Below are 21,500 nucleotides of genomic sequence, written 5' to 3'. Positions count from 1 at the left end.
GGGGATGGGCGGTACGCCGCCAAATATGGTGGTGGGTGGGTCGATGCAGCACAGGAGCCCGAGGACGCCTAGGGAATCTGTCTATCGCCCATATATAGATTTGTTGATCGATGATTCCCCTAGTACTGTTCCGGAGACTCAGTACGCCGGCATCGAGACTTTCTCTTTTGAGGAGCTGGGAGCGGAGTTGGGGCTATCGCCGATCCGTGAGACTCCCGATGAGGCGGAGCCTGCTGCAAGGGGCAGGAGCAAAGACAAGGGCAAAGCCAGGGGCGGGGGTAGGGGCAAGGGCAAAGCCCCGAGCTCTTCCTCGCACACGGAGGCGGAGGAGGAGGAGGAGGAGGGTGAGGATGAGCGGGAGAAGAGGACGATCTGGACCTGTGGGAAAATGCCGCGCTTGCGAAGGCCTGGATCGGTGTAGTAGAGGATCCCTATGTCGGGCCGAACCAGTATGTTGACCGATTGTGGCATCGCATTAGTGAGGCCTACCTCATACTCAAACCGTCTGGGGCGAAGCCTCGCACTCCCGAGCAATGCCAGAAACAGTGGCTTCGGTTGAGGCCTAAGCTCAGTCGTTTTGCCGCCCTCTACCAAAACAACATGCGCATGGCAACCAGCGGCATGTTTAAGGATGATGTGAAGAAACGAGCCTTGGCCCAGTACCCCGACAAAGAATTGAAGTTCAAAGATTTTGACCAATGGGAGGCCTTTCTCGTGGTCAGGGAATCGCAAAAGTTTTGTGCAGGTGTCGACTCGGGCTGGAAGCGGACGAAGATCAACTCTTCTAGTGAGTACAGCAGCAGTGTTGGTTCACACGAGTTCCTCGAAGCCGAGGAAGTGGCCCCGCTACCACGATCAGACTCTCGCTGTCGTCGTCGTCCGATGGGGCAAAAGGCTGCGCAGCGGATGGCGAGGGGAAGCGGCAGCGGGTCCTACGAGGTCGAATCGGAGGCCCCTAAAGGCCCAGGTATGAACGACCGTCTCGCCCGCGCGCAGCTAACGAAGACCCTGATGCAGAGCATGAATAGGTGGTTTAGCACGCACGATCCTGTGTACAAAAGGATGTGCAAGGATGTGATCGATGCATGTCGGCGCGATTTAGGAATGCCACCCATTGATGATTATGGCGTCGAGATTGGGGGCGGGGACGTTGGAGGCGGCAGCGGCACGGGCGACGGGACGAGGACGAGGAGGAGTGAGAGCCGAGGGTTGTATTTTTTGACTTTTTATAATTTTGTAATTTTTAGGTATTATGTAATTTTATTTTTAAATTATGTAATTTTTTTTAATTATGTAATTTTTTTCAAGTATTATGTAATTTTTTTAATGAAGTATTAGAATTTTCCCGTATTATGTGTCGACATTTTAATTCCGTAAATAAAAAAGTCTATAAATTGAATAATTGCGGGAAGTCCTAGTGGATGTCCTAATGATGTGGCAGTAAAATGGGAAGTCCTAGTGATGACGTGGCAGAAAGTTTTTGTGGAAAGTTCTAGTGGAAGTCCTAGTGGAAGGGGCGCCACCGGAGACGCTCTTAGAGCAACCAATGCTTCCACGTTCAATTCATTATCATCTATCAATATTCCAATTGTAAACCACACGGCTCTATGTGCTGCAATAGACTTCAAACACTCTTTAGGCCACTAGTTTTAGACTCTTGGATGGAATATGGATGTATTGGGTGTGCAAAAGTGTATGAAATGTGACCCAAGAGATTCCAAAAGATGTAAATTTCGAGCTTTAAGCCCCTTTATATAGTTAGGGATAGATTTGGCTTTAAAATGCAACAAATCTAGATCATTCATATGGCCCGCATCATTCTAGCTAGTCGTTGGGTTCGCATCTCTTGTGAATTCAGCGGGTTGCTAGTAATTTTCTGTTTTCTCCGATTTTACGGCAAGTCAAAGGGTCATTAGAGGTCTTCTGAATCTCGGCTTCATCCCATTGGATCAATGAGATGGCACTGCATGTCAAGTTAGCAGATTGTTGGCTTGTATCAGTACTTCAATAGCATCCCAAGCGTGTCGTTGAGTTGGACAACTGCGAATCCAACGGGTCATTGGGCCTCTTCTTTCCTCTATTTTGACTCAAAATTTAACCTTAATATATTTCGGACCTATTTTACGTCTCCTTTATCAAAATCTCAACGGAATTGAATCTATTCATCCAAATTCGAATCACAAGCTATAAAGTTTCCATATTTTTTTAGTATAGTTAATTATTAACACAACACTTCATATTCAGCAATTCCCACTATAAGAAAAGGAAGTTGGACTTTATATCATTCCCATTGATTTCTAAGTTCCATTTATTTTTTGCTAACCAATCTATTTATCAATTCTATTTATGGACTCTATTTATTTTAGAGTTAATTTTCATTAAAATTACTTCTTCTGTAGTATTTACAATTCTGATTCATGTTTAGAACATTAAATATTAAACCCAAATATTTGGTTCGATCGAGAATTTGATTTGATAAATGAAATTACAGCGCAACGTACTTTTGTCTATATAGTTGTGGTCCTTGCATTTATTTTATTTAACTTATTTTCGTGCAACTGGTCCCTAATATTATTATAATGGAAAATGATTTTGTTGGTTTAATTATTTTACAAAGTTGGGAAGAAAACCACGACATTTTGCTAATTAAAAATAAGCAAGTTCTCAAAGTCGCACAAGAATTAGGAACCTCAATTACTGGCGGAGCCAAACTTTTTACTCATCAATACCAACTTATTGTACCTTCACAAACCTAAAGTCAAAAAACACAGTACTCCCTCCGTCCCAATAATTTGGGACACTTTGACTCGGCACAGATTTTAAGAAATTTAATGGAAAGTGAGTTGAAAAAGTTGGTGGGACGTGGGTCCTACTTTTAAGTATTAGTTTTATAATAAAATGTGAATATGAATGAGTTAGTGGAATATGAGGTCCACTACCAAAAATGGTAAAAGTGAAGTGGGACAAATTATATGGGACGGACCGAAATGGAATACTGGGACGAATTATCCGGGACGGAGGGAGTAATAAATTTATTTACAAATATAGTAGGAGTACTAGCCAGTACTACTTCCTCTTATAATTTGTCATCATTTGACATGATACGGGTTATAAGAAATGTATAGAAAATAGGTTGAAAAAGTTAGTGACATATGAGTCATAATTTTATATATTAGTTTTATTTTAAAATATGAGTGAAAATGAGTTAGTGGAATGTTGTGTTAACTACCAAAAATGGTATATTAAAAGTGACAGGTGACAAATTTTTTGAGATGAACGGAAATGAAAATAAGTGATAAATTTTGAGAGAATATAATTTAAATTTTGAGTTCGTTACAACATTAAAAATGAGAGCATACAAGACAACCCCATAATATTTATCTTCTTCCAAAATAACATGTCAATGGAACTCTAAAAATCAGCTTCTTTAATTTTCCTAGAATTTAGTTATATTGGCTTCACAAATCATTTTACTCAGTTATGAAATGTCGCATTTTTACTTTCCAAGGATTTGTCATGAACACAAAGCAAGTACGTTGTAACTATGAATTGTGTCAGGAAAATGGGCTTTTGGCATCATTGTGGATTTGTCCATTTCAATTATTTATACACAAAATTTACAGTTTAATAGGAGTAGTATATGAATGATTCTAATAAATAATGTTTTTGTAATTTAAAGCGGAAACAGATTAGACGGCTATACTATACTAGTTGTAGAATACAATTTCACATGCAATTCTAATTAAGGACTTACACAATAATAAATCAAGATAGTCGTATACCATCTCCCCTCCCCTACCAATATATATCGAATTGACAAATTTGGCCTTCTTCTCACAAAATCCATTTTTTGTTTTGGATCAAATCATATTCAAACTACAAAATTTAAAGCAAACCTAGTAGTTAACTCCACTAGTACCATTTAGTGATAAATCTATCTATTGTAATGTTGGACATTTAAAAAGAGTTATTTTTTGTTAATTTGATTAGTATTGATATTTTGGTACAATACCAATATTGAATACAGAAAATATCATATCATAAATACATTAAAATTTCGGTTATATTTTCATTCCTATAAGTTGGTATACAGTAGTAGAGTATATTTTTTTTCTACGCTAATAAATTCGTTTTGATTTTCTTTGAAAGAGCACCAGCACCAGAGTTCTGTAACAAAGAGGGAAAAGGCCACTATTTGCACACATACATACGCGTGCTTCACAAGCCAATTTTATCTCAGATCTTAGTTTTTTCACACACACACACACATTGAATTTCCTCCTTATCACGTCACTCTCAGATCTGGAAAATCACCTCCCTCCCTACTACTACTATTACTCTATTACTGCGTCTGCCTACACACACACACACAAATTGCGGTAGAACAATCTCACAATCGCCTCCTCAATTATAAGCGGATATTTTTCTGAACGTATTTCAGCCGATCGCAGATCTGTTTACATTTCTCAATGAGCTAAATTCCTATCTAAACGCGCTAACGTATTGATAAAATACGTAATTCTACGTATATAAACTGCGAATATTGAGCAATTTGTTAAATATTAAGGCTATCGCCGTCGACGTTTAGAGCGCAGTGCGGTATCTGTTTGGTATGGCAATGCAATCAGGGGCTATGGCGGTGCCTGAGAAAATCCCTGTGCAATGGTACAACCACCAGCAGCAGCCGCCGCATCATCATCAGGTGGATGAGAGGGAAGTGTTTATGATGTGGCTGAGAGGTGAATTTGCTGCTGCGAACGCGATAATTGACGCGCTGTGCCACCATTTGAGGGCGGTGGGTGAGCCTGGGGAGTATGACGGTGTCATAGGCTCCGTTCAGCAGAGGAGGTGCAATTGGAATCCTGTTTTGCATATGCAGCAGTACTTCTCGGTCGCGGATGTTGTCTATGCGCTGCAGCAGGTCGGTTGGAAGCGGCAGCAGAAAGTGGTGGGGTTCGAGGGCGGTGCGAGGATGGGGGGAGCAGGATTGAAGGAGTTTAGGAGAGGAGGCAGGGGGCAGAGAGGAGGATTTGAGGTGCAGAATTTTGGTGCGGAGATGAACGGGAAGGATCTCAACAATGGTTTCAAAAGCAATCTGAAAGTGACTGAGAAACTGGACGAGGGAGACAACAAGGCAAAGGTGGAGGAGAAAGAGGAGAAGGAAGGTATGAATATAAGTGTTTTTTTAGTGAATTTGAATGTTTATTTGTGTATGTACAAATTCCTTTAATTGTGGATGGCTTTCGTCGAGAAGCCAAAGAATGGTTTACTTAATATTTGATTTAATTAAAAGGTTATTTTTTTCGAACCAAATCGGCAATGGAAATTTATTGGATTTGATCAGTTATTAGTTATCCATTTTTCATCTGGTGAAATATGAAATTTCAGCTTTAACATGGCATTTGTGCCACACTTACTGAATTGTCTTAGTTAGTTTCCTAAAGATCCTGAAGAATTCTTAAACTTCAATGTTTCCTATTGGATTCTCTCTTTACAGTCGAGTCTCTTTGTGGAAGTTAATGGTTAGATATAGTATCACACATATTTGCTCAAATTGCACTCCCTTCTTGCTCTTAAGTATGTATTCTTCATAAATAGGTCTTTATACTCCATCTTCCATGTAAAAGCTTCTATTATCAAAGATGTCGAAAAAATCGGAAAATTATTCCTCTGATTGTTTCCTTTTTGCTTATCTATGAAGTGATGGGACTCGATGAAAAATCTGAAGAAAATGGTACAGAAACGACACTGATAAGCACACAAGAAGTTGTTGCTCATGCAGATGTTGAGGCAGAGAATACTGGTACTATTTGAAAGTTTGATCAAAGATCATGCATGAATATGTTAGCAAGCAAATAAAAATAAGATTCAGCATTTGTAGGCAGCCTTTTCCTCGAGTTTATAAGCTTCTGGTGCTTGGACTATAATCTTATTACTGTTACTTCCCCATTTCAGGGTCTTGCAGTGCGGATGGATCTGGATTATTAGAGAAATCGACCCTTGAAGTTTCACCAAAATCTTTCGTTGCTACTGAGATATGTGATAGAAAACCAGTAATCGCTTTTACTCTTCTTGTTATCATACATTTGTTTTAGAAAATATAGTTGAGCTCAGTTATCAGACATGATTTGGTTTAATAATTTGTATTATAGGTTAATATAGCTGAAGGATTGAAACTCTATGAAGATCTATTTGATGGTTCAGAAATTTTAAAGCTTAATAATTTGGTCAATGATTTGAGAGCTGCTGGGAAGAGAGGTCAGTTGCAAGGTATGTCTACCAGTAGCTATTTGTAGGACAACCTACAAAACTAAACATATTTATGTCTCTCTCTCTTTTCCTTTTTTTTTTTGTTGGTTTTTTTCATTTAAAATGCTATCAAATTTGAGCCTTTTAATTTTTAAATAGCTGTGTCACAACTTATTGGGTAATAAAAATAGGTGAAGGTGCTATTTGTGAGGGTTAGCATTTGATTTCTCATTTTCCTTCATCAGGAAGTGCAAATTATCATTGGGTGCATTTAGTTTTGCTCAACTGTGTCTTCTTTTGCATGTCTGCTATGGTGATGGAGTTTCTTTTAGACTGCTTATCCCCATTTTAAAATTGTCTGCAATAAACGCAGCAGTGATAGTGAAGAGATGTTAAACTTTATTCTGTGCATAGTGCAAACATGTTTATTCAACATCTTTTACCTTTTCCCTAGTTTAAAATAGGTGCAGTTTGAAGTACGATTGACAAAAGGAAAATATATATTGAATCTAGGCCACTCCCTTTATGAAATGTTGATGAAGTTGAAATCCAGTGGCTCTGCATGCAATTCAGTTGGGAAAGTAACAATTATGTTTCTCCCGGTATCTTTCTTTCATAAGAGATTGGAGAATCAAAGTAGCATTTGGTATCTTAACTGGACTTGGACTGTGTGCCGATAGACTGGATCGTGTTGAATTATTGTCGTAAATGAATGTTGGGATAGGTATAATGACGTAATAATATTTAGAATTTAGATCATGTAATAATGATTAGTTATTGCAAACCTTATAAAGTTTAAGACCAATGAATAATTTTTTTTTCTGCCTGAATTGAAAAGCCAGGGATGCACATTTGATTATACTGGCTTGGCATTTTAATTTGTTTGCAAATAAGATCACCGAAATTTGAAACTGAAATTGAACTTAATTGTCAATAAATCTGTAGTTTTATAAAAATATAAAACTAATGGACAAAATTATACCTGTAATCCTTAGTTGTTATTTCACTTCTGTCATTTAGTTTATGATTCAGAGTTTTTAGTGGGAAAATGAAATTTGGAAATACTACTTACTAAAATATGTGTATGTACATGTGTGAATAGTTACAATTTGATGTTTGGATTGATGAACTGAAAAGGGAAGAATCTGAATCGTGATCCAATCGTAAGTTCGTAACAGATAAATGCATTTTAAGTTGCGTCTGTGTGTTTCTACCCAGAAATAAATTGATTAAAATAGGCTGCCTAGTTTAGATTGCTTTTGGGATAAACTAAAAAAAGTCAAACAGTTTCATGACTATAGTAATAAAACGAAATACTGGCTGGAAATGTATAATCTCTGAATTTTTACTTTTCTGTTCTAATTAATTTATTTTCACACTCACTTATGTATATTATACACCAATAACTAATCTAGATTATGAATCTGGCTTTGGGTGATATGCTGTGAAAACTGATATCCATTTCCAGACTATCATATGAAAAATGAAGCCAACATGAAAGATCATGTCTGTGGCGGCTGTACATCATGCAGCCTAACTAGAAAAGTATAATGATTTTCAAAGTGCTTAGGAAGATAATACTACAGCTTCTAAAATAGTGACACATTGGACATTAATTGAATGCGCTCCTTACCAGAAATGTCAGGATTATTGCACTGAATTCCTGTAGATTCTAAGCTGGCAAGTTTACAATATCAGATATTTGCTTGGACGAATCACACACTCAGTATTTGCGGTTAGAATCACCAGTAAGAATTATCCTAATTAAGATTCAAATTGTTGTCTAGTAGGATCTGGGTACCTAGAGATGTAGGAATTAGCATGGTGGCGTGAACATGCTCCTTTATTATGAATTACATTTTCTGTTTGTCTTTTCTGGGGCATGTTTTTATGGGGATTCGTTTTGCTCTTTCAGTCATACCTCCACATCTTTAATTTTGGTAAAACCTCGATTTCAATTTAAAGCCAAGTGAAAAGAGTAACTGTCCGTCAAGCAAATGCACTCCCATCCATGATTGTTCTTACTTCTACATTTGTAAAAGAACTGTAACTAACAGAAACTATAGATTGTTTTCACTGAAGAGAGGAACTGTCCTTCAAGCTATGCACTTTCATCATTGTTCTAAACCAGTCTTCTCTTGTCCAACTTTTGAGAATACATTGATTTTGGCTTTGTACTATTGTTGTTACATCTTGAAAGCTTTGGAAAATAATAAAATACTCTATTGAATATCGATTATGTTTTCACCTGTAAATGTATAAATGATGCTCTCAACGTTGAGTAAGCAAATGCATATATCCAGTCATTTTGGGCACCAAAATTATTCTTGCAAAATAATTTATTTTTGTTTGCTCCACCTGATACAGGTCAAACTTTTGTCACTTTAAAGAGACCCATGAACGGACATGGAAGAGAGATGATTCAGTTGGGTGTCCCCATTGCAGATGCATCTCTTCAAGATGAAGGCGCTTCAGGAACTTCTAGAGGTATGTTCTAGAGCAAGCATGCCGATTATAGCTCTTTTTGTTCTTTCTGGGTGTGTCTGTGTTTGTTTATGTCCCTCCCCAATCCCTCCTACGTGTTTATTGTTAAACACGTTCAGGGTTATGGTAAATTTTGCAGATCCAAAAATTGAGCCCATCCCGGTGGCGCTGCAGGATGTTGTTGAACAATTACTTACTAAAAATGTTGTTAGCACCAAACCGGACTCAGCCATCATTGATATCTTTAATGAGGTCCCATATGACTGTAGTGCATTCTCTGTATCAATTGTTTGTATTAAAGCTGACAGATCTAATTTGCTTCTTCACACTTTTTTATAGGGTGATCACTCACAACCTCATATCTGGCCACAATGGCTTGGAAGGCCTGTATGTGTAATATCCTTGACAGAGTGTGAGATGTCTTTCGGTAAGGGAATGGCGATGGATACTCCAGGAAACTATCGTGGTGTTCTGAATCTCTCTCTTTCACCAGGGTACTTCCAGATCTCTTTTCTTATTTTCAAATAAATTATCTACTTCATTTACTGTTATTGCAATTTGCATGCAAGGCAATATTCATTTTCTCTACTTCATTTACTGTTTTTGCGTTCAAGGTAACTTGCTTCGCTGGCTTAATGACCGATTGTTGTACAGCATGTTCTGTCTCTTTATGACTAACATTCATTCTTTGTTCACTATCCTGTACTCACATTATGTAGTTACAACCAAAATTTGTCATTTATTGCTATGATAAAAAAATCTCTCCTATTTCTGTTCTTGTGTAATTCTTCTTGCTATTTACAGATCAACTCTCACAATGCAAGGGAGATCTGCAGATATTGCCAAGCATGCGATACCTACCATGCAGAAACAGCGAATACTTATTACTTTGGTGAAGTTGCAATCCAAGAAAACCATTGGCGGTGATGCACACCCTTTTCTACCTCCTAGCAGGTCACCAAGTCATATTCGCCCCGGGGCTGTAAAACAATATGGCCATGTGCCATCCACTGGCATGTTACCCACTGCTAGTGCTCGTCAGCAGCTACCCCCAGGGAATGGAATCCAAGTCCAACCAATGTTCGTATCTACCCCTGTAGCACCTGGCATAGCATATCCGACACCTGTTGCTCTCCCTCCAACATCCGCTGGATGGCCTGCAGCTCCTCCACGGCATCCTCAGCCTCGCCTGCCAGTCCCTGGCACAGGAGTTTTCCTTCCATCACAGGGCTCTGGTAATTCATCAAATCAGCCCGCAGCTACTGAAAACAATAGCATAGAGATTTCATCCAAGGCAGAGGAGCACAGTTCAGGGAAATCAGATGGTCCTCGCCCCTCCCCAAAAGTTGATGATGAAACCACGCAGCAAGAGGACAATGGGAGTAGCGATGAGCTGAACGGAGGGGCAGCGATTTTGAAGGAAGAGGAGCAGGAAAACTCAAGTGGAGCAGTTTAGTTAGAAAAAGATAGCAAAGAAGAAAGAAGGTTGGAGGCTTAAATTTAATTGGGTAGGCAGCAACTGGTAACGAGTTGATAGTTGAATGAAACTGTAAAGAACGGAACATATTAGTACGACATTTTTTTGGTGATGAGATATTTAGTGAAGGGTGGAGGGAGATGAATAGCCTTTTTCATTTTTGAGCTCCCTTCATGTTTTCTCGAGAATTAATCAAGCCTCTAAGGTCTCATTTTTGCATGTTAGCTATTTTTTCAATGTGTTTTAGCCAAAATGGGTTGTTAAATTTTCACCATTTCTCAAGTTGATTAAATACTATTTATCTTTATAAATTAAATTAAACAATGATGCTGTGGGTGTGTTAAATATAATAAAGGTACTTAGGTACACCCTTATCATATTAATTATACAATATGTTTGTTTATAGTTTCAGGGCATGATTGGTAGCAATCTTGGGCTTTTACTGGAATCCCAGTTAACGTGAATTACAACAATTTTAAATTATTAATATTGGCTTTAATGATGTTTGGTACAAACTTTTTTTAGCTTAAACAATTGTTTTGAAGGCAAATGACTCTCTTCTTCCTCTTGACCCCTCTGCCTCTCTCTCCCTCTCTTCGCCTCTCCCTCCCTCTCCCTCTCTTCGCCTCCCTTCTCTGCCTCTCCCTCCCTCTCTTTGCCCCCCCTTCTCTATCGCCTTAGGGGTCCTCCCAATTGCAAAAACCCCCATCCGGAAAACCCCAATTCCCTTTATCACCGGAATCCCCTCCGATTTCGCATTCCCCAACCTAACAGCACCCCAATTGCTTCATCAATGGCCGCACTGGAGCTAGCTCAAACCGAACCAGAGGGAATCGAGGGAGTCTCGATGACGTGGCTGAATTGGCCCCGATCAAAGGTGGAGGCGTCCAAGTGCGTGATCCCAATCTGCAGATCCTCCCCCTACGTGCTCCGATGCAACAATGGCTCTTCCCTCACCCAACCCTAAAAAGTTTAGCTTCTGCAACAATGGCGATTTCACATTAGGCCTATGTACAGCAGTGGAATACCTGTAGGGGCTTGAATTTGTGATTATAGAGCAACGAATGTGGGCCTTCCTGTCTCCTTCTTCCTGGGTACCAACAGCTGCGTCGCCGAGCCGTTGGAGGGCAAAATCGATAAGAAGAGGAAACTGTCTTTGTGGGAGATGCAGCAAAAAATAATACCACACAATTTCGAAGAAAAGGAATTGCCGAAAACACCGAAATCAGTATGATTTTGTGGAAGATCCGAAGTTTTTCTTCTAGGTTTGCCGACTAGAGCTAGATCTACCAAACAGGAGAGAAGGTAGTAAAAGGGATGCAAGTTTGGACCTTTTCGGGGTTTTATAGCTTATTAAGAGCATCCGCAATGGTCGGCTAGCGACCGGCTAGCCGATTCGTCGCGCTAGCCGATCGGCTAGCCGAACCATTGCAATCGGCAAACGCGATTTCGGCGAGCGGATCGGCGTGGGCTGGCCGATCGCTCGTCGCTGGCCGAAGCGCTAGCCGATCGGCTAGCCGCCATTGTGGAGGCCCGATCGGCCAGCGATCAGCCAGCGCCGATTTTCGATTTTTTTTTTTTTAAATCATATATAAACGCGATTTTCGTTTCATTTTCATTTGCACCGCTTGTTTTAACGAGTTTTCTCTCTCTCTCTAACTTTCTGTTCAAGAGCATCATCGAGTGATGGATCACAACAACGAATCCAGTCCGGCGACGAGCGGCTCTCAGACTCCCACAGTACCCGTGGGATCTGGATGGGGGCAGATGGGCCCGGGATTTAACATCCCTTGGAATCAGATGATGGGGATGATGGCTGGTGCGCCGGGAGGGGGGGCGATGGGGGGGAACCAGGGGGTTATGCCGTGGGGGATGCCGGGCGGCGGGCAGGGGAGCGGCGAGCAGTCAGCGCCCGGGTGGGGGGGTATTGCCCCAGATGCAGCAGCAGATGATGGGGATGATGTGGCAGGGGGGGATGCCGGGGGGGGGGGGGGGGGGTGCAGGGGTCACCGGGGGGGGACGCGGTATATCGGCCCTCGCTTGATTTTTTGACGGCTTCGTCTCACACGTCGACCCCGGTGGAGACGCAGTTCTCTGGCGATGACCTTCTGTCATTGCATGATATGGGGATCGATCTCGGGGACGATGATACTCCCGTTCCAGCGACGCCGGCCGCGCCGAAGAAGAAGACGAGGGGGAAGGGGAAGGGCAAGGCGGTCGGCGAGTCATCGCAGCCCGCTGCCACTGGCCGGAGGAAGTGGACGGAGGATGAGTACGCCGCGGTGACCAAGGGATGGTTGAAGGTGTGCGACGATCCACTGGTTGCGAACAACCAGCGGGTCGTCAACATGTGGGCGAAGATCAGGGCTGCCTATAAGAGCCACTGCCTGCACGGGAAGGACTACAGCAACGAGGAGGTCCGGAAAGGGTGGGAGCGCACCAGGGCCGCGGTGGGCCGTTTTGCGAATTTGTACGCCAACGCCCTCCGTCAGCTCAGAAGTGGGCAGACTGAGGACGACGCCCGGAGGATCGCCGCGAGTCAGTTCCCCTTGGAGGGGAAGTATAAGGAGTTCACCTTCTGGGAGTGCTTCTTGTTGTTGAAGGACTCCGAGAAGTTCCGGGCGGGGTGCGACGCTGGGTTGCCGAAGAAGCAGCGACTCAACTATAGCGGCGACTACAGCGGCAGCAGCGGCGGATCCCACGACCTCCCCCCGGATGCTGAGGAGTTTCCATCCCCTCCTTCATTTACTGGTCGCCCCCGCCCGGTTGGACACAAGCGGGCGCAGCGGGCTGCGAGGGGCGGATCCCCCCTATCGCCCCGCGAGGTCCAGTCCTCCGCCCTCCCAGCCGCCCCATTCGAGTACACTCTCCATTCGCGTAATCAAACGCGGGCTCAGATGTTACAGGTCTTCCGAGAGTGGAAGAACGCCACTGACCCCACGGAGAAGAGGTTTCTTTACGAGATGCTCGAGAGCATGCGTGCTGATTTAGAGATCGCGAGGTCACGGCTGGGGGGTTCCGACGTGGGCTCAGATACCACGGGTGGCGGCAGCAGCGACGACGAGGACGACGGCGACGGCGATGAGGAGTAGAGAGTGGCGGGGCTCGTGTGTTGAAGCCCTTTTTTTTTAAAAAAAAATCATGTACTTTTTTTTTAAAATCTTTGTACTTTTTTTTAATGGAATGGATTATTTTTCCCGTATATGTGTCGTAAATTTAATTCTGTATATCGCAATTTTAATTCCGTAAATGTAGTATATTTTGAATTATTCTTATTGCAGCTGGCCTATGGCTGGCCTAAATCTGACGTGGCAGATGGTTTTTTTAGTGTTGCTGACGTGGCAGAGGAGAGAATGACTGGCCTATGGCTGGCCTAAGCACCATTGTGGATGCTCTAAGAGCTACCAATCAAGCCTACAATAAAAACAGTGAGCTATCTCCGTAGACCATATAACGATTAGAAAAGGTAACGGTGTTCCTTTATGAAAGACTAGTATTATAACCCGTGCATAGCACGGGTATAATATTTTCAAATAATTCTAAGAGTAGATTGAAATAAAAAAATAAAGAGTATGTAATACTAGTGTTTATAGTTAAAAATAAATATTAATTAAAATAAGTATTCATAACATTATAAACAATTCAAAACATTATAAACAATAACAAAAGGACATGTATTTTTCTCATCCACTCTAAATGAAATATTTCACATTCGACAAACAATTTTACACATTTTAATTTCCGATATGAGTAGAGTAAAATATAATAAAACATAGGACAAATAGGAGATAATGATGCTTATATTTAAGAACATTCATGTATTAATGAAAATAAGATATACTCCCTCCGTCTCACTTTAGGAGTCCCGATTGAGTTTGGCACGAGTTTTAAGAAATATAAAGGAAAGTTGGTGAAAAAAGATAGTGGAATGTGGGTCCTACTATTTTATAATAAAATGTGTGGAAAAATGTTAGTAGAATGTGGAGCCTAATACCATTTATGGAATATTCCAACCGGGACTCCTAAAGTGGGACGGAGGGAGTACAAATAAAGGCAAATGTGTGACTAAGAATCAAAGAGGAAATATACAATGAAACTTTATTACATACTCCCTCCGTCCCCCACTTCCGTTTCTGCACTCGTTTCATAAAAATGATAATAAATAGTTAAAATGAGAAATGGTAAAGTAAAAAAGAGAATAATGTAGAGAAAACTTTTCTCTTCTTATTCTCTCTCTTACTTTACCATTTCTCCACTTTAACTATTTATTATCATTTTTATAAAACGAGTTCAAAAACAGAAGTGTGACTCCTAATGGGGGACGGAGGAAGTATAATATAAATTAACATATTTGAAGAGTTTCAAAATAAAAAATTAATCGTACCAAGTCTAATATTTTTTAAATTTCAAATAAAAGTAAAAACTCAGGAAACATGTATATAATAAGAAAAAAAATAAGAAAATAAAAATTATAGTTAATAAAAATATATATAATTTGAGTAAATGAATAAATTGTATTATTAATATTTTTCAATTATATAACTAATTCATTTAATATAAATTTTGATTTTTTAAAATTTGAAAATTCACTTGGTATATTTAAATTAGACTTTTAACAAAATATTTAACCCAACTATTACTTAGTTAGTGAAGCTCATTTAGCATCCAATTTGATGCATTAACATTTAATACATTGAAACGTAATTCATGTGCCGTCCCCTCTTCTTCTCCATTATTCTCCATCTTAGTATTTCTCAATATTTCCATATAATAAATTTTGGTATTACTATGTTATTAAATACGTTCTTAGTATAAGAAATTCATACCATTGTAATATATAGTACAATTAAGTGTAGAAGAATTTGTATATATTTATGATTACAATTAATTTTATTGTGCATACCTTTTATTATTATTATTATTATTATTATTATTATTATTAAAATAGAAAATTCTATAAGGAAATCGTAAATAAGTCACACTGTTTTTGCTGTATCCAAAGCACTATTTGAATTTGACGTAGAACACTATGTTTTCCATTCTTCTCTTCCAACAATCTTTCTTATATAGTTTAAGATTAATAGTACTACAAATTATCGATAGATTGAGTTATAAAAGATTTACAAATTGAAATAATTAAATAGATATGTGTAAGTAATAATGGATTCCATTTTGATGTAATCAATATGTTTAAAAAATAGATTTCAGTAATTGTCGGACACCATTTATGTTACGCAATATTAGTATTAGTATATTACTTATATTAATTACTACTAATTCTTTACTGAAGTATTGGGCTTAAAAAAATTAAAATCGGTCCTTTTGAGATATACAGAATTTTAGGGTAAAGTTAATGAAGCAAGTAAATGTCAAAATTTAAGAGTTTAAACGGCACCCTCTTTTCTAATTCCAGACTCTCCCACAGAGCAGCGCCCTCCTTTGAAATTATTCACCAGGCCTCTTCTACCTCTTTCTTTTTTACTTTGTTTTAACACTCTTTCATTTCACGATCTTACTTATATTTTTAACCGTTATCATATTTCATTTCCTTTTAAAATTTTGCAATTACCAATTTAATTACAATGGATAAAGAATCTGCCTAAAAATAAAAAATCGTGATAGCATCCAGTTTTTAAACTATTTATCTAATGTATTTCTCAAGTTCCATTTCTACATTTTGAAAAAAGTCAATTTTTTAGGATGATTTTCGCAGGAAGAACCGTTCTTCGTTTATAAAAATTCGATTTTATCGGGGATAGCACGATTGTTCAAATTTATTTTCTACAGTATTATTTTTCCGTGTTTGTTTTTTATTTTTGTTCAGATTGGAGAAATTTATGTTCCATCCTTTCTATGTTATATTTTCAATTTTTTGTACTACTACATTTTTTTACTGCAAATCAACACTCATTATTATATTTTTTTTGTATTTTTATTTGTACATAACCATTTTCAAGTAGATTATATTTCAATCTAGATATTATGTTCTTATTTCCAAAAAGTGATTTATAGTATGTGGTCTGAGCATATTTTGGATTGATCCTTATCACACGTTTTCATCATTAAAATCTAGAAATTCTCATTCACAATTGGATCATTTAATCGTTGTTGATCACATGCCTACATTGATGAGCTTCAGATGGATTAGTCTAGTCCTTTCCAACTCGACCCCTTAGTTGGCGTTAGTAGCAGCCTCATCTGGACGTGTGATTGCCAACAGTTCCAACTCCTTAAATCTGTCCAAGGTGATCATTCTTCTCGCAATATTAGGCTCATACCTTTTAACCATGTGAAAACATATTTTTGCTTCTGTCAAACCTAAAAAACATAAATGCGTGTAAGTTTTTGAAGAGGTATGACATTGAATTCGTTTTTCTTATGAATTTTTCCTTCTTTTTTGGTCGACCTCTTTATCCTTTGCTTTCTTGCCATTTTTATAAGTGCAGATTCACTGGAAAATTTTGTTAGTAAAAAAATTTAACTGTCAAAATCTTTTGTATATGCTACTATTACTCACTGTTCTTCTCTTCTTCCTCTATTCTTCTGCATCTTCCTCTATTCTTCTGCACTTCTACTCCTCTCATTCTCTTTTTGCCAACTTAATATCTGACCTGCATGGCTCAACAACTGTACTATTTAGAATTTATTGACTGGAAATATTTAGTCATACCATTTTCACATGATGAGGTATTGGTGTCTTCTTCTCTTCATAGCTTCTCACACATTCCCCTTTTACTCTATTATTTACAGGTGACTGCAAAAATGTCATGAAGATGTTGTATATGTTATTTGTGAATAAAATATAAATTGAAGTAAGATGAGAAACATATAAATTGAAGTAAGATGAGAAACATGTCAATGACCATGAATAACCAAGTATATTAGAATGGGAAACAAAAGATTAATTGTCTTTGTAAATTAGTTCGCATCGGCATGACTGTATTATCATGGTATTTATAGAGGCCCAAATCTTTGTTAGTAGTTACTCCCTGCGTCTGCCATTAGGAGTCTCATTCATGGGCGGCACGGGTTTTAAGAAATGTTAAGAAAAATGGATAGAAAAAAGTTAGTGGAATAGGGGTCTCACTTGTATATATTAGTTTTAAATGAAATGTGAGTGGAATGAGTTAGTGGAATGTGAGACCCTATTACCATTTATGGTAAAAGTGAACAGGGACTCTTATTCGCGGACGGACTAAAATGGAAAAGCGGAACTCTTATTCGCGGACGGAGGGAGTAGCACACTAATTCAATGTGTTGTACATGTATAGCGGTCATTGCATTCTAAATAACTAACTGTGCTTGTTTTTAACCCATGGTCAATTTTGCTGATTGTACTAATTGAAAAAAAATCATATCTTCTCTTGGACTTGAAAGCTTATTTTGGCATGTGAAGTGAACTTAGATTATCTTCATGGAATAGTATTTTCATATCATTTTTCATTTTTCCTTTTTCATTTTCGTAAATTAGAATTGTGAATCACTTTTTTTTACTTCATTGCAAAATGTTAGTTTACTTTTTTTCTTGTCCATTCACATCAACTTGTCATTGTCATTAAACATAAAGCAAACTGTATAAATATATTTATCACATTATCCAATGTGCAATATATTTTTATTCACTGGGTAGTAATTATATTTATCATATTTGGTGTATATTAGTGTATTGCATGATTAAAAGATACTGATATAATATTTTAAGATAACGTCATATAAAAAGAAATAAACATTTAGCAACATTTAATTAAGTTGGGCGCCAAAATCATCTTGCCAAAAACTGTGGTTTTATATATTTATAGATTTATAGATTACAACTATTGTGCAGATTTTGTATCACCTTAATTATGATATCATCTATAACGATAAAAACATGTGTAAGTGATACGAAGGAACTCGTATCTGATCAGAATCAGGGTGGTCGCCGGATTGCGGCGCCGTGTTTTCTCTCTCTAGGGTTGAGAGAATGGAAACTTGCATAAAAAGTAAGAACGAAAATTAGGAAAATTCTGTGTATTGATTTCTTGAGATTTCAACGTACAGAACTCCCTTTTTATACTAAGGACCCTAGGTTTAGTTCGACTCGATCATTCCGGGAAAGAACCAACAAGAAAACCGAAACGGAGCTTATAAATTGCCCAACTCAAAAGTTCCAAAAATAATTAATCCAAAAATACTAAACAATAAAAATAAGCTAGCAATTAATAATTCTTAACGAGAAACAAAATCCTTGAACCATGCGGGTTTGTTCGCCTGCCTTTGAGAACGTCTTGGCCCTTCTCGCTCTTCCTCGCTGCTGCTTTCCACTGAGTCCTCCACTTCCGGCCGTTCCGACGTCTCCGATGTATCTTCGGCTACTGGTGTCATCTCCGTTGGTTGGAGAATTGTATCCGTATCAACCCCCTCCTCGTTAAGAGACTCCTTGTCCTCGAGGAGTGATGGAAAACAAGCTGCAATCATCTCCAAAGGTTCCCACGAAGCCAGAGAAGCATCCTCCCCAGACCACTGCACGAGGGCCTGCTCTACCGGCTGCCCACCGCTCAAGGCAACGCGCCGATCGACAATCCTAACCGGCCTGACCACCGACTGCGTCCCTACGAAATCCTCTGGAAATTCTACGACTTTGGACAACGAACCCCCTTCAACATAAGGACGTAGCAGACTAACATGAAACACATTGTGAATACGCGACCCTGCAGTAACTGCAGACGGTACGCAACCAGATCCACCCTTTCTGTAACCATGAAGGGTCCATAAAATCTCCTCGCAAGCTTCGCAGATAAAGGACGCGCCACCGAATGTTGCCGATAATTCTGCAACTTGAGAAGCACCTTATCACCAACCTCAAATTGAACATCCCGTCTGTGCTTGTTCGCGCTGGCCCTCATTCGCTGCTGGGCGCGCGCCAGGTTTCTCCGTAGCTCCACCAATAACACAACACGTTGCTCAATTAACTCCGCGACCACAGGCTCATGCCGAAAGCGACCAGCTGACGGTTGCACAACCACAAGAGGTGGCGGCTCTCGAGGGCCCAAAAGGGAGACGTACCAATACCCTCATTGTGGAAACAGTTTAGGGCCAGCTCCGCCCACGGCAAAAACTCTGTCCACTTTGTCGGACGATCTGCAGCAAACGCATGCAAATATTGCTCCAATCCCCTATTACGTACCTCCGTTTGCCCATCGGATTGCGGGTGATATGTTGTTGAAAAGTGTAAAGTAGTACCACTCCAACGTAGCATGTCCTTCCAAACATCACTCAAAAATATGGGATCCCGATCTGAGACCAACGTCTTTGGAAAACTGTGGTGCTTCACAACCGTATCTATAAACAATCGAGCCACTCTCAAAGCATCAAAACGTGTTGGCAAAGGAGCGAAATGTGCATATTTCGACAAACGATCCACTGCTACCATAATAGAAGTATACCCCCTTGAAGGCGGTAATCCCAAAACAAAGTCCATAGATACATCCTCCCAAACCTGCGTCGGAATCGGTAATGGATGCAACAAGCTGGCCGACTTCTGTGTAGAATACATTGTGGTCTGGCAGGTAATACATGACGCGACAAATTCCCTTCACATCCCGGCGCATATTTGGCCAATAAAATGATGCATTCAAGCGGCGGAGAGTCCTCTCAAAACCTAGGTGGCCCGCCAAAGGCGTGCTGTGATGCTCCTGCAGCAGAGTTTCGCGCAAGGGGAGAGTCGCTGCTCACCATAATTTGACGCCCACAAAAAATCAAGCCATCCGAAACTGAAAACTTCAGGTCTGCGTTGCCTGCTGCAATCTGATCTCGCAGAGTACAGAGCTCCCGCGAATTGGCCTTCTCCTCCCGCAACAAATTCAATAGCTCGGGAATCGGGTGGGCCAAGGCCGTAAGAAGGGCTGCTGACTCATCAGCCTCCTCGTCCTTGCGTGACAACGCGTCAGCCACCTTGTTGGCCGCCACTACCTTGTACTCGATTGTGAATTTGTAGCCCATTAATTTGCGAACATACAAATGTTGCTCCGGTGTTTGAATGGCCTGCTGTAAAAGTTCCCGCAGACTCTTTTGATCACTTCGAATAACAAATTCGCGACCCAATAAGTACTGCCGCCATTTCTGGACGGCTTCCACTATCGCATACAACTCCTTGTGGTAAGTAGAAGCGCTCCGACGACGTGGACGCAACTTCTTACTGAAGAAAGGTAATGGGTGGCCGTTTTGCATGAGCTCCCTATGCCAAAATCTGATGCGTCCGTCTCCAAGTAAAATGTTTGCGAGAAATCGGGAAGATGAAGAACCGGGGCATCCGTCATCGCCTGCTTTAACGCCTTGAAACTGTCCGTGGCAGCCGAAGACCAAGAAAAAGCATCTTTTTTAAGGAGGTCCGTAAGGGGTGCTGCGATGACCGCATAGTGGGCGATAAAGCGGCGATAGTAGCCGGTGAGGCCCAAGAAACCGCGGAGCTGGCAGATAGATGTGGGCACCGACCAGTCAACCATCACCTCGATCTTCGTGGAATTAGCCTTAAGTTGGCCCTCCGAAACCAGATGCCCCAAATAATCCATCGTCGTACTACAAAACGAGCATTTGGATAACTTCACAAAGAATTGGTGCGTCTCTAGAGTAAATAGAACCTGCTCCAGATGTGTGTCGTGAGACTCCAAAGTGGGGCTGTAAACCAGAATGTCATCGAAGAAGACAATAACAAACTTCCTCAAGAACGGTTGAAATATGCAATTCATCGCGGACTGAAAGGTCGGCGGGGTGTTTGTTAAACCAAAAGGCATCACAAGAAATTCGAAATGGCTATCATGGGTACGGAACGTTGTCTTATATGTGTCTGACTTATGCATTCGAATTTGGTGGTACCCCGAGCGAAGGTCCAATTCGTCAAAGAGTTCGTCCACTGTAGGTATCGGAAAATGGTCCGGGACGGTAGCCTTGTTCAATGCCCGATAATCGATACAAAACCGAAAGGTTCCATCCTTCTTGCGGACCAGTAAAACCGGCGAGGAGAAAGGGCTATGGCTGCGCTGAATAACGCCCTGGTCCAACATCTCTTTAACTTGTCGCTCAATCTCGTTCTTTTGAAACTAGGGGTACCGATATGGACGCACATTCACTGGTTTGATGTTAGGCAGCAGATGAATGCGGTGATCAAACTGTCGTGCCGGTGGTAGCCCGGTGGGTAATTCAAATACCGAATGATGCCGGTCGAGGACGGCGCGGATCGCCGCTGGAAGGTCCGCCAGGAATTCAGCATCCGGTGGGGCCGCATCTGCCTCCTCTGCCGGGGGGATTGCAC

At 40.3% G+C, this 21,500-nt stretch overlaps 2 protein-coding genes across 3 annotated transcripts; one reads left to right on the top strand and one right to left on the bottom strand.

Annotated features, from left to right (window-relative positions):
- Window positions 1–4,177: 4,177 nt before the first annotated feature.
- On the top strand, window positions 4,178–10,429 carry LOC125185467 (RNA demethylase ALKBH10B-like). Of its 2 annotated transcripts, XM_048081996.2 has the most exons (8): window positions 4,178–5,165; window positions 5,702–5,803; window positions 5,956–6,053; window positions 6,153–6,270; window positions 8,617–8,736; window positions 8,873–8,985; window positions 9,073–9,227; window positions 9,538–10,429. In XM_048081996.2, the coding sequence occupies exons 1-8, from the start codon at window positions 4,613–4,615 to the stop codon at window positions 10,187–10,189; spliced, it is 1,911 nt and encodes a 636-aa protein (XP_047937953.1). In that variant the 5' UTR covers window positions 4,178–4,612; the 3' UTR covers window positions 10,190–10,429. The 2 variants fall into 2 exon arrangements, with proteins under 2 accessions (XP_047937953.1, XP_088925359.1); XM_089069233.1 differs by lacking the exon at window positions 5,702–5,803.
- Window positions 10,430–18,418: 7,989 nt separating this feature from the next.
- Window positions 18,419–19,745, bottom strand: LOC148934349 (uncharacterized). Its single transcript, XM_089062277.1, has 2 exons — window positions 19,256–19,745; window positions 18,419–19,020 (listed from the first exon to the last, which is right to left on the bottom strand). The coding sequence occupies exons 1-2, from the start codon at window positions 19,743–19,745 to the stop codon at window positions 18,419–18,421; spliced, it is 1,092 nt and encodes a 363-aa protein (XP_088918403.1).
- Window positions 19,746–21,500: the final 1,755 nt, after the last annotated feature.

Source organism: Salvia hispanica, chromosome 1, assembly GCF_029641045.1.
Source record: "Salvia hispanica isolate PSC_SH4W2 chromosome 1, Shi_PSC_v1, whole genome shotgun sequence".
NCBI lineage: Eukaryota > Viridiplantae > Streptophyta > Magnoliopsida > Lamiales > Lamiaceae > Salvia > Salvia hispanica.
The sequence above is the reverse complement of the archived record's forward strand: the minus strand, read 5'-3'. Positions and strand labels throughout refer to the sequence as shown.

Coding starts and splice junctions, on each gene's coding strand:
- LOC125185467 (XM_048081996.2), top strand. CDS start 4,613: ATGGCAATGCAATCAGGGGCTATGGCGGTGCCTGAGAAAATCCCTGTG. Junction 5,166..5,701: donor GGAGAAAGAGGAGAAGGAAG/GTATGAATATAA, acceptor TTATCTATGAAG/TGATGGGACTCGATGAAAAA. Junction 5,804..5,955: donor TGTTGAGGCAGAGAATACTG/GTACTATTTGAA, acceptor TCCCCATTTCAG/GGTCTTGCAGTGCGGATGGA.
- LOC148934349 (XM_089062277.1), bottom strand. CDS start 19,745: ATGTATTCTACACAGAAGTCGGCCAGCTTGTTGCATCCATTACCGATT. Junction 19,021..19,255: donor TTTCCACAATGAGGGTATTG/GTACGTCTCCCT, acceptor CTCAAGTTGCAG/AATTATCGGCAACATTCGGT.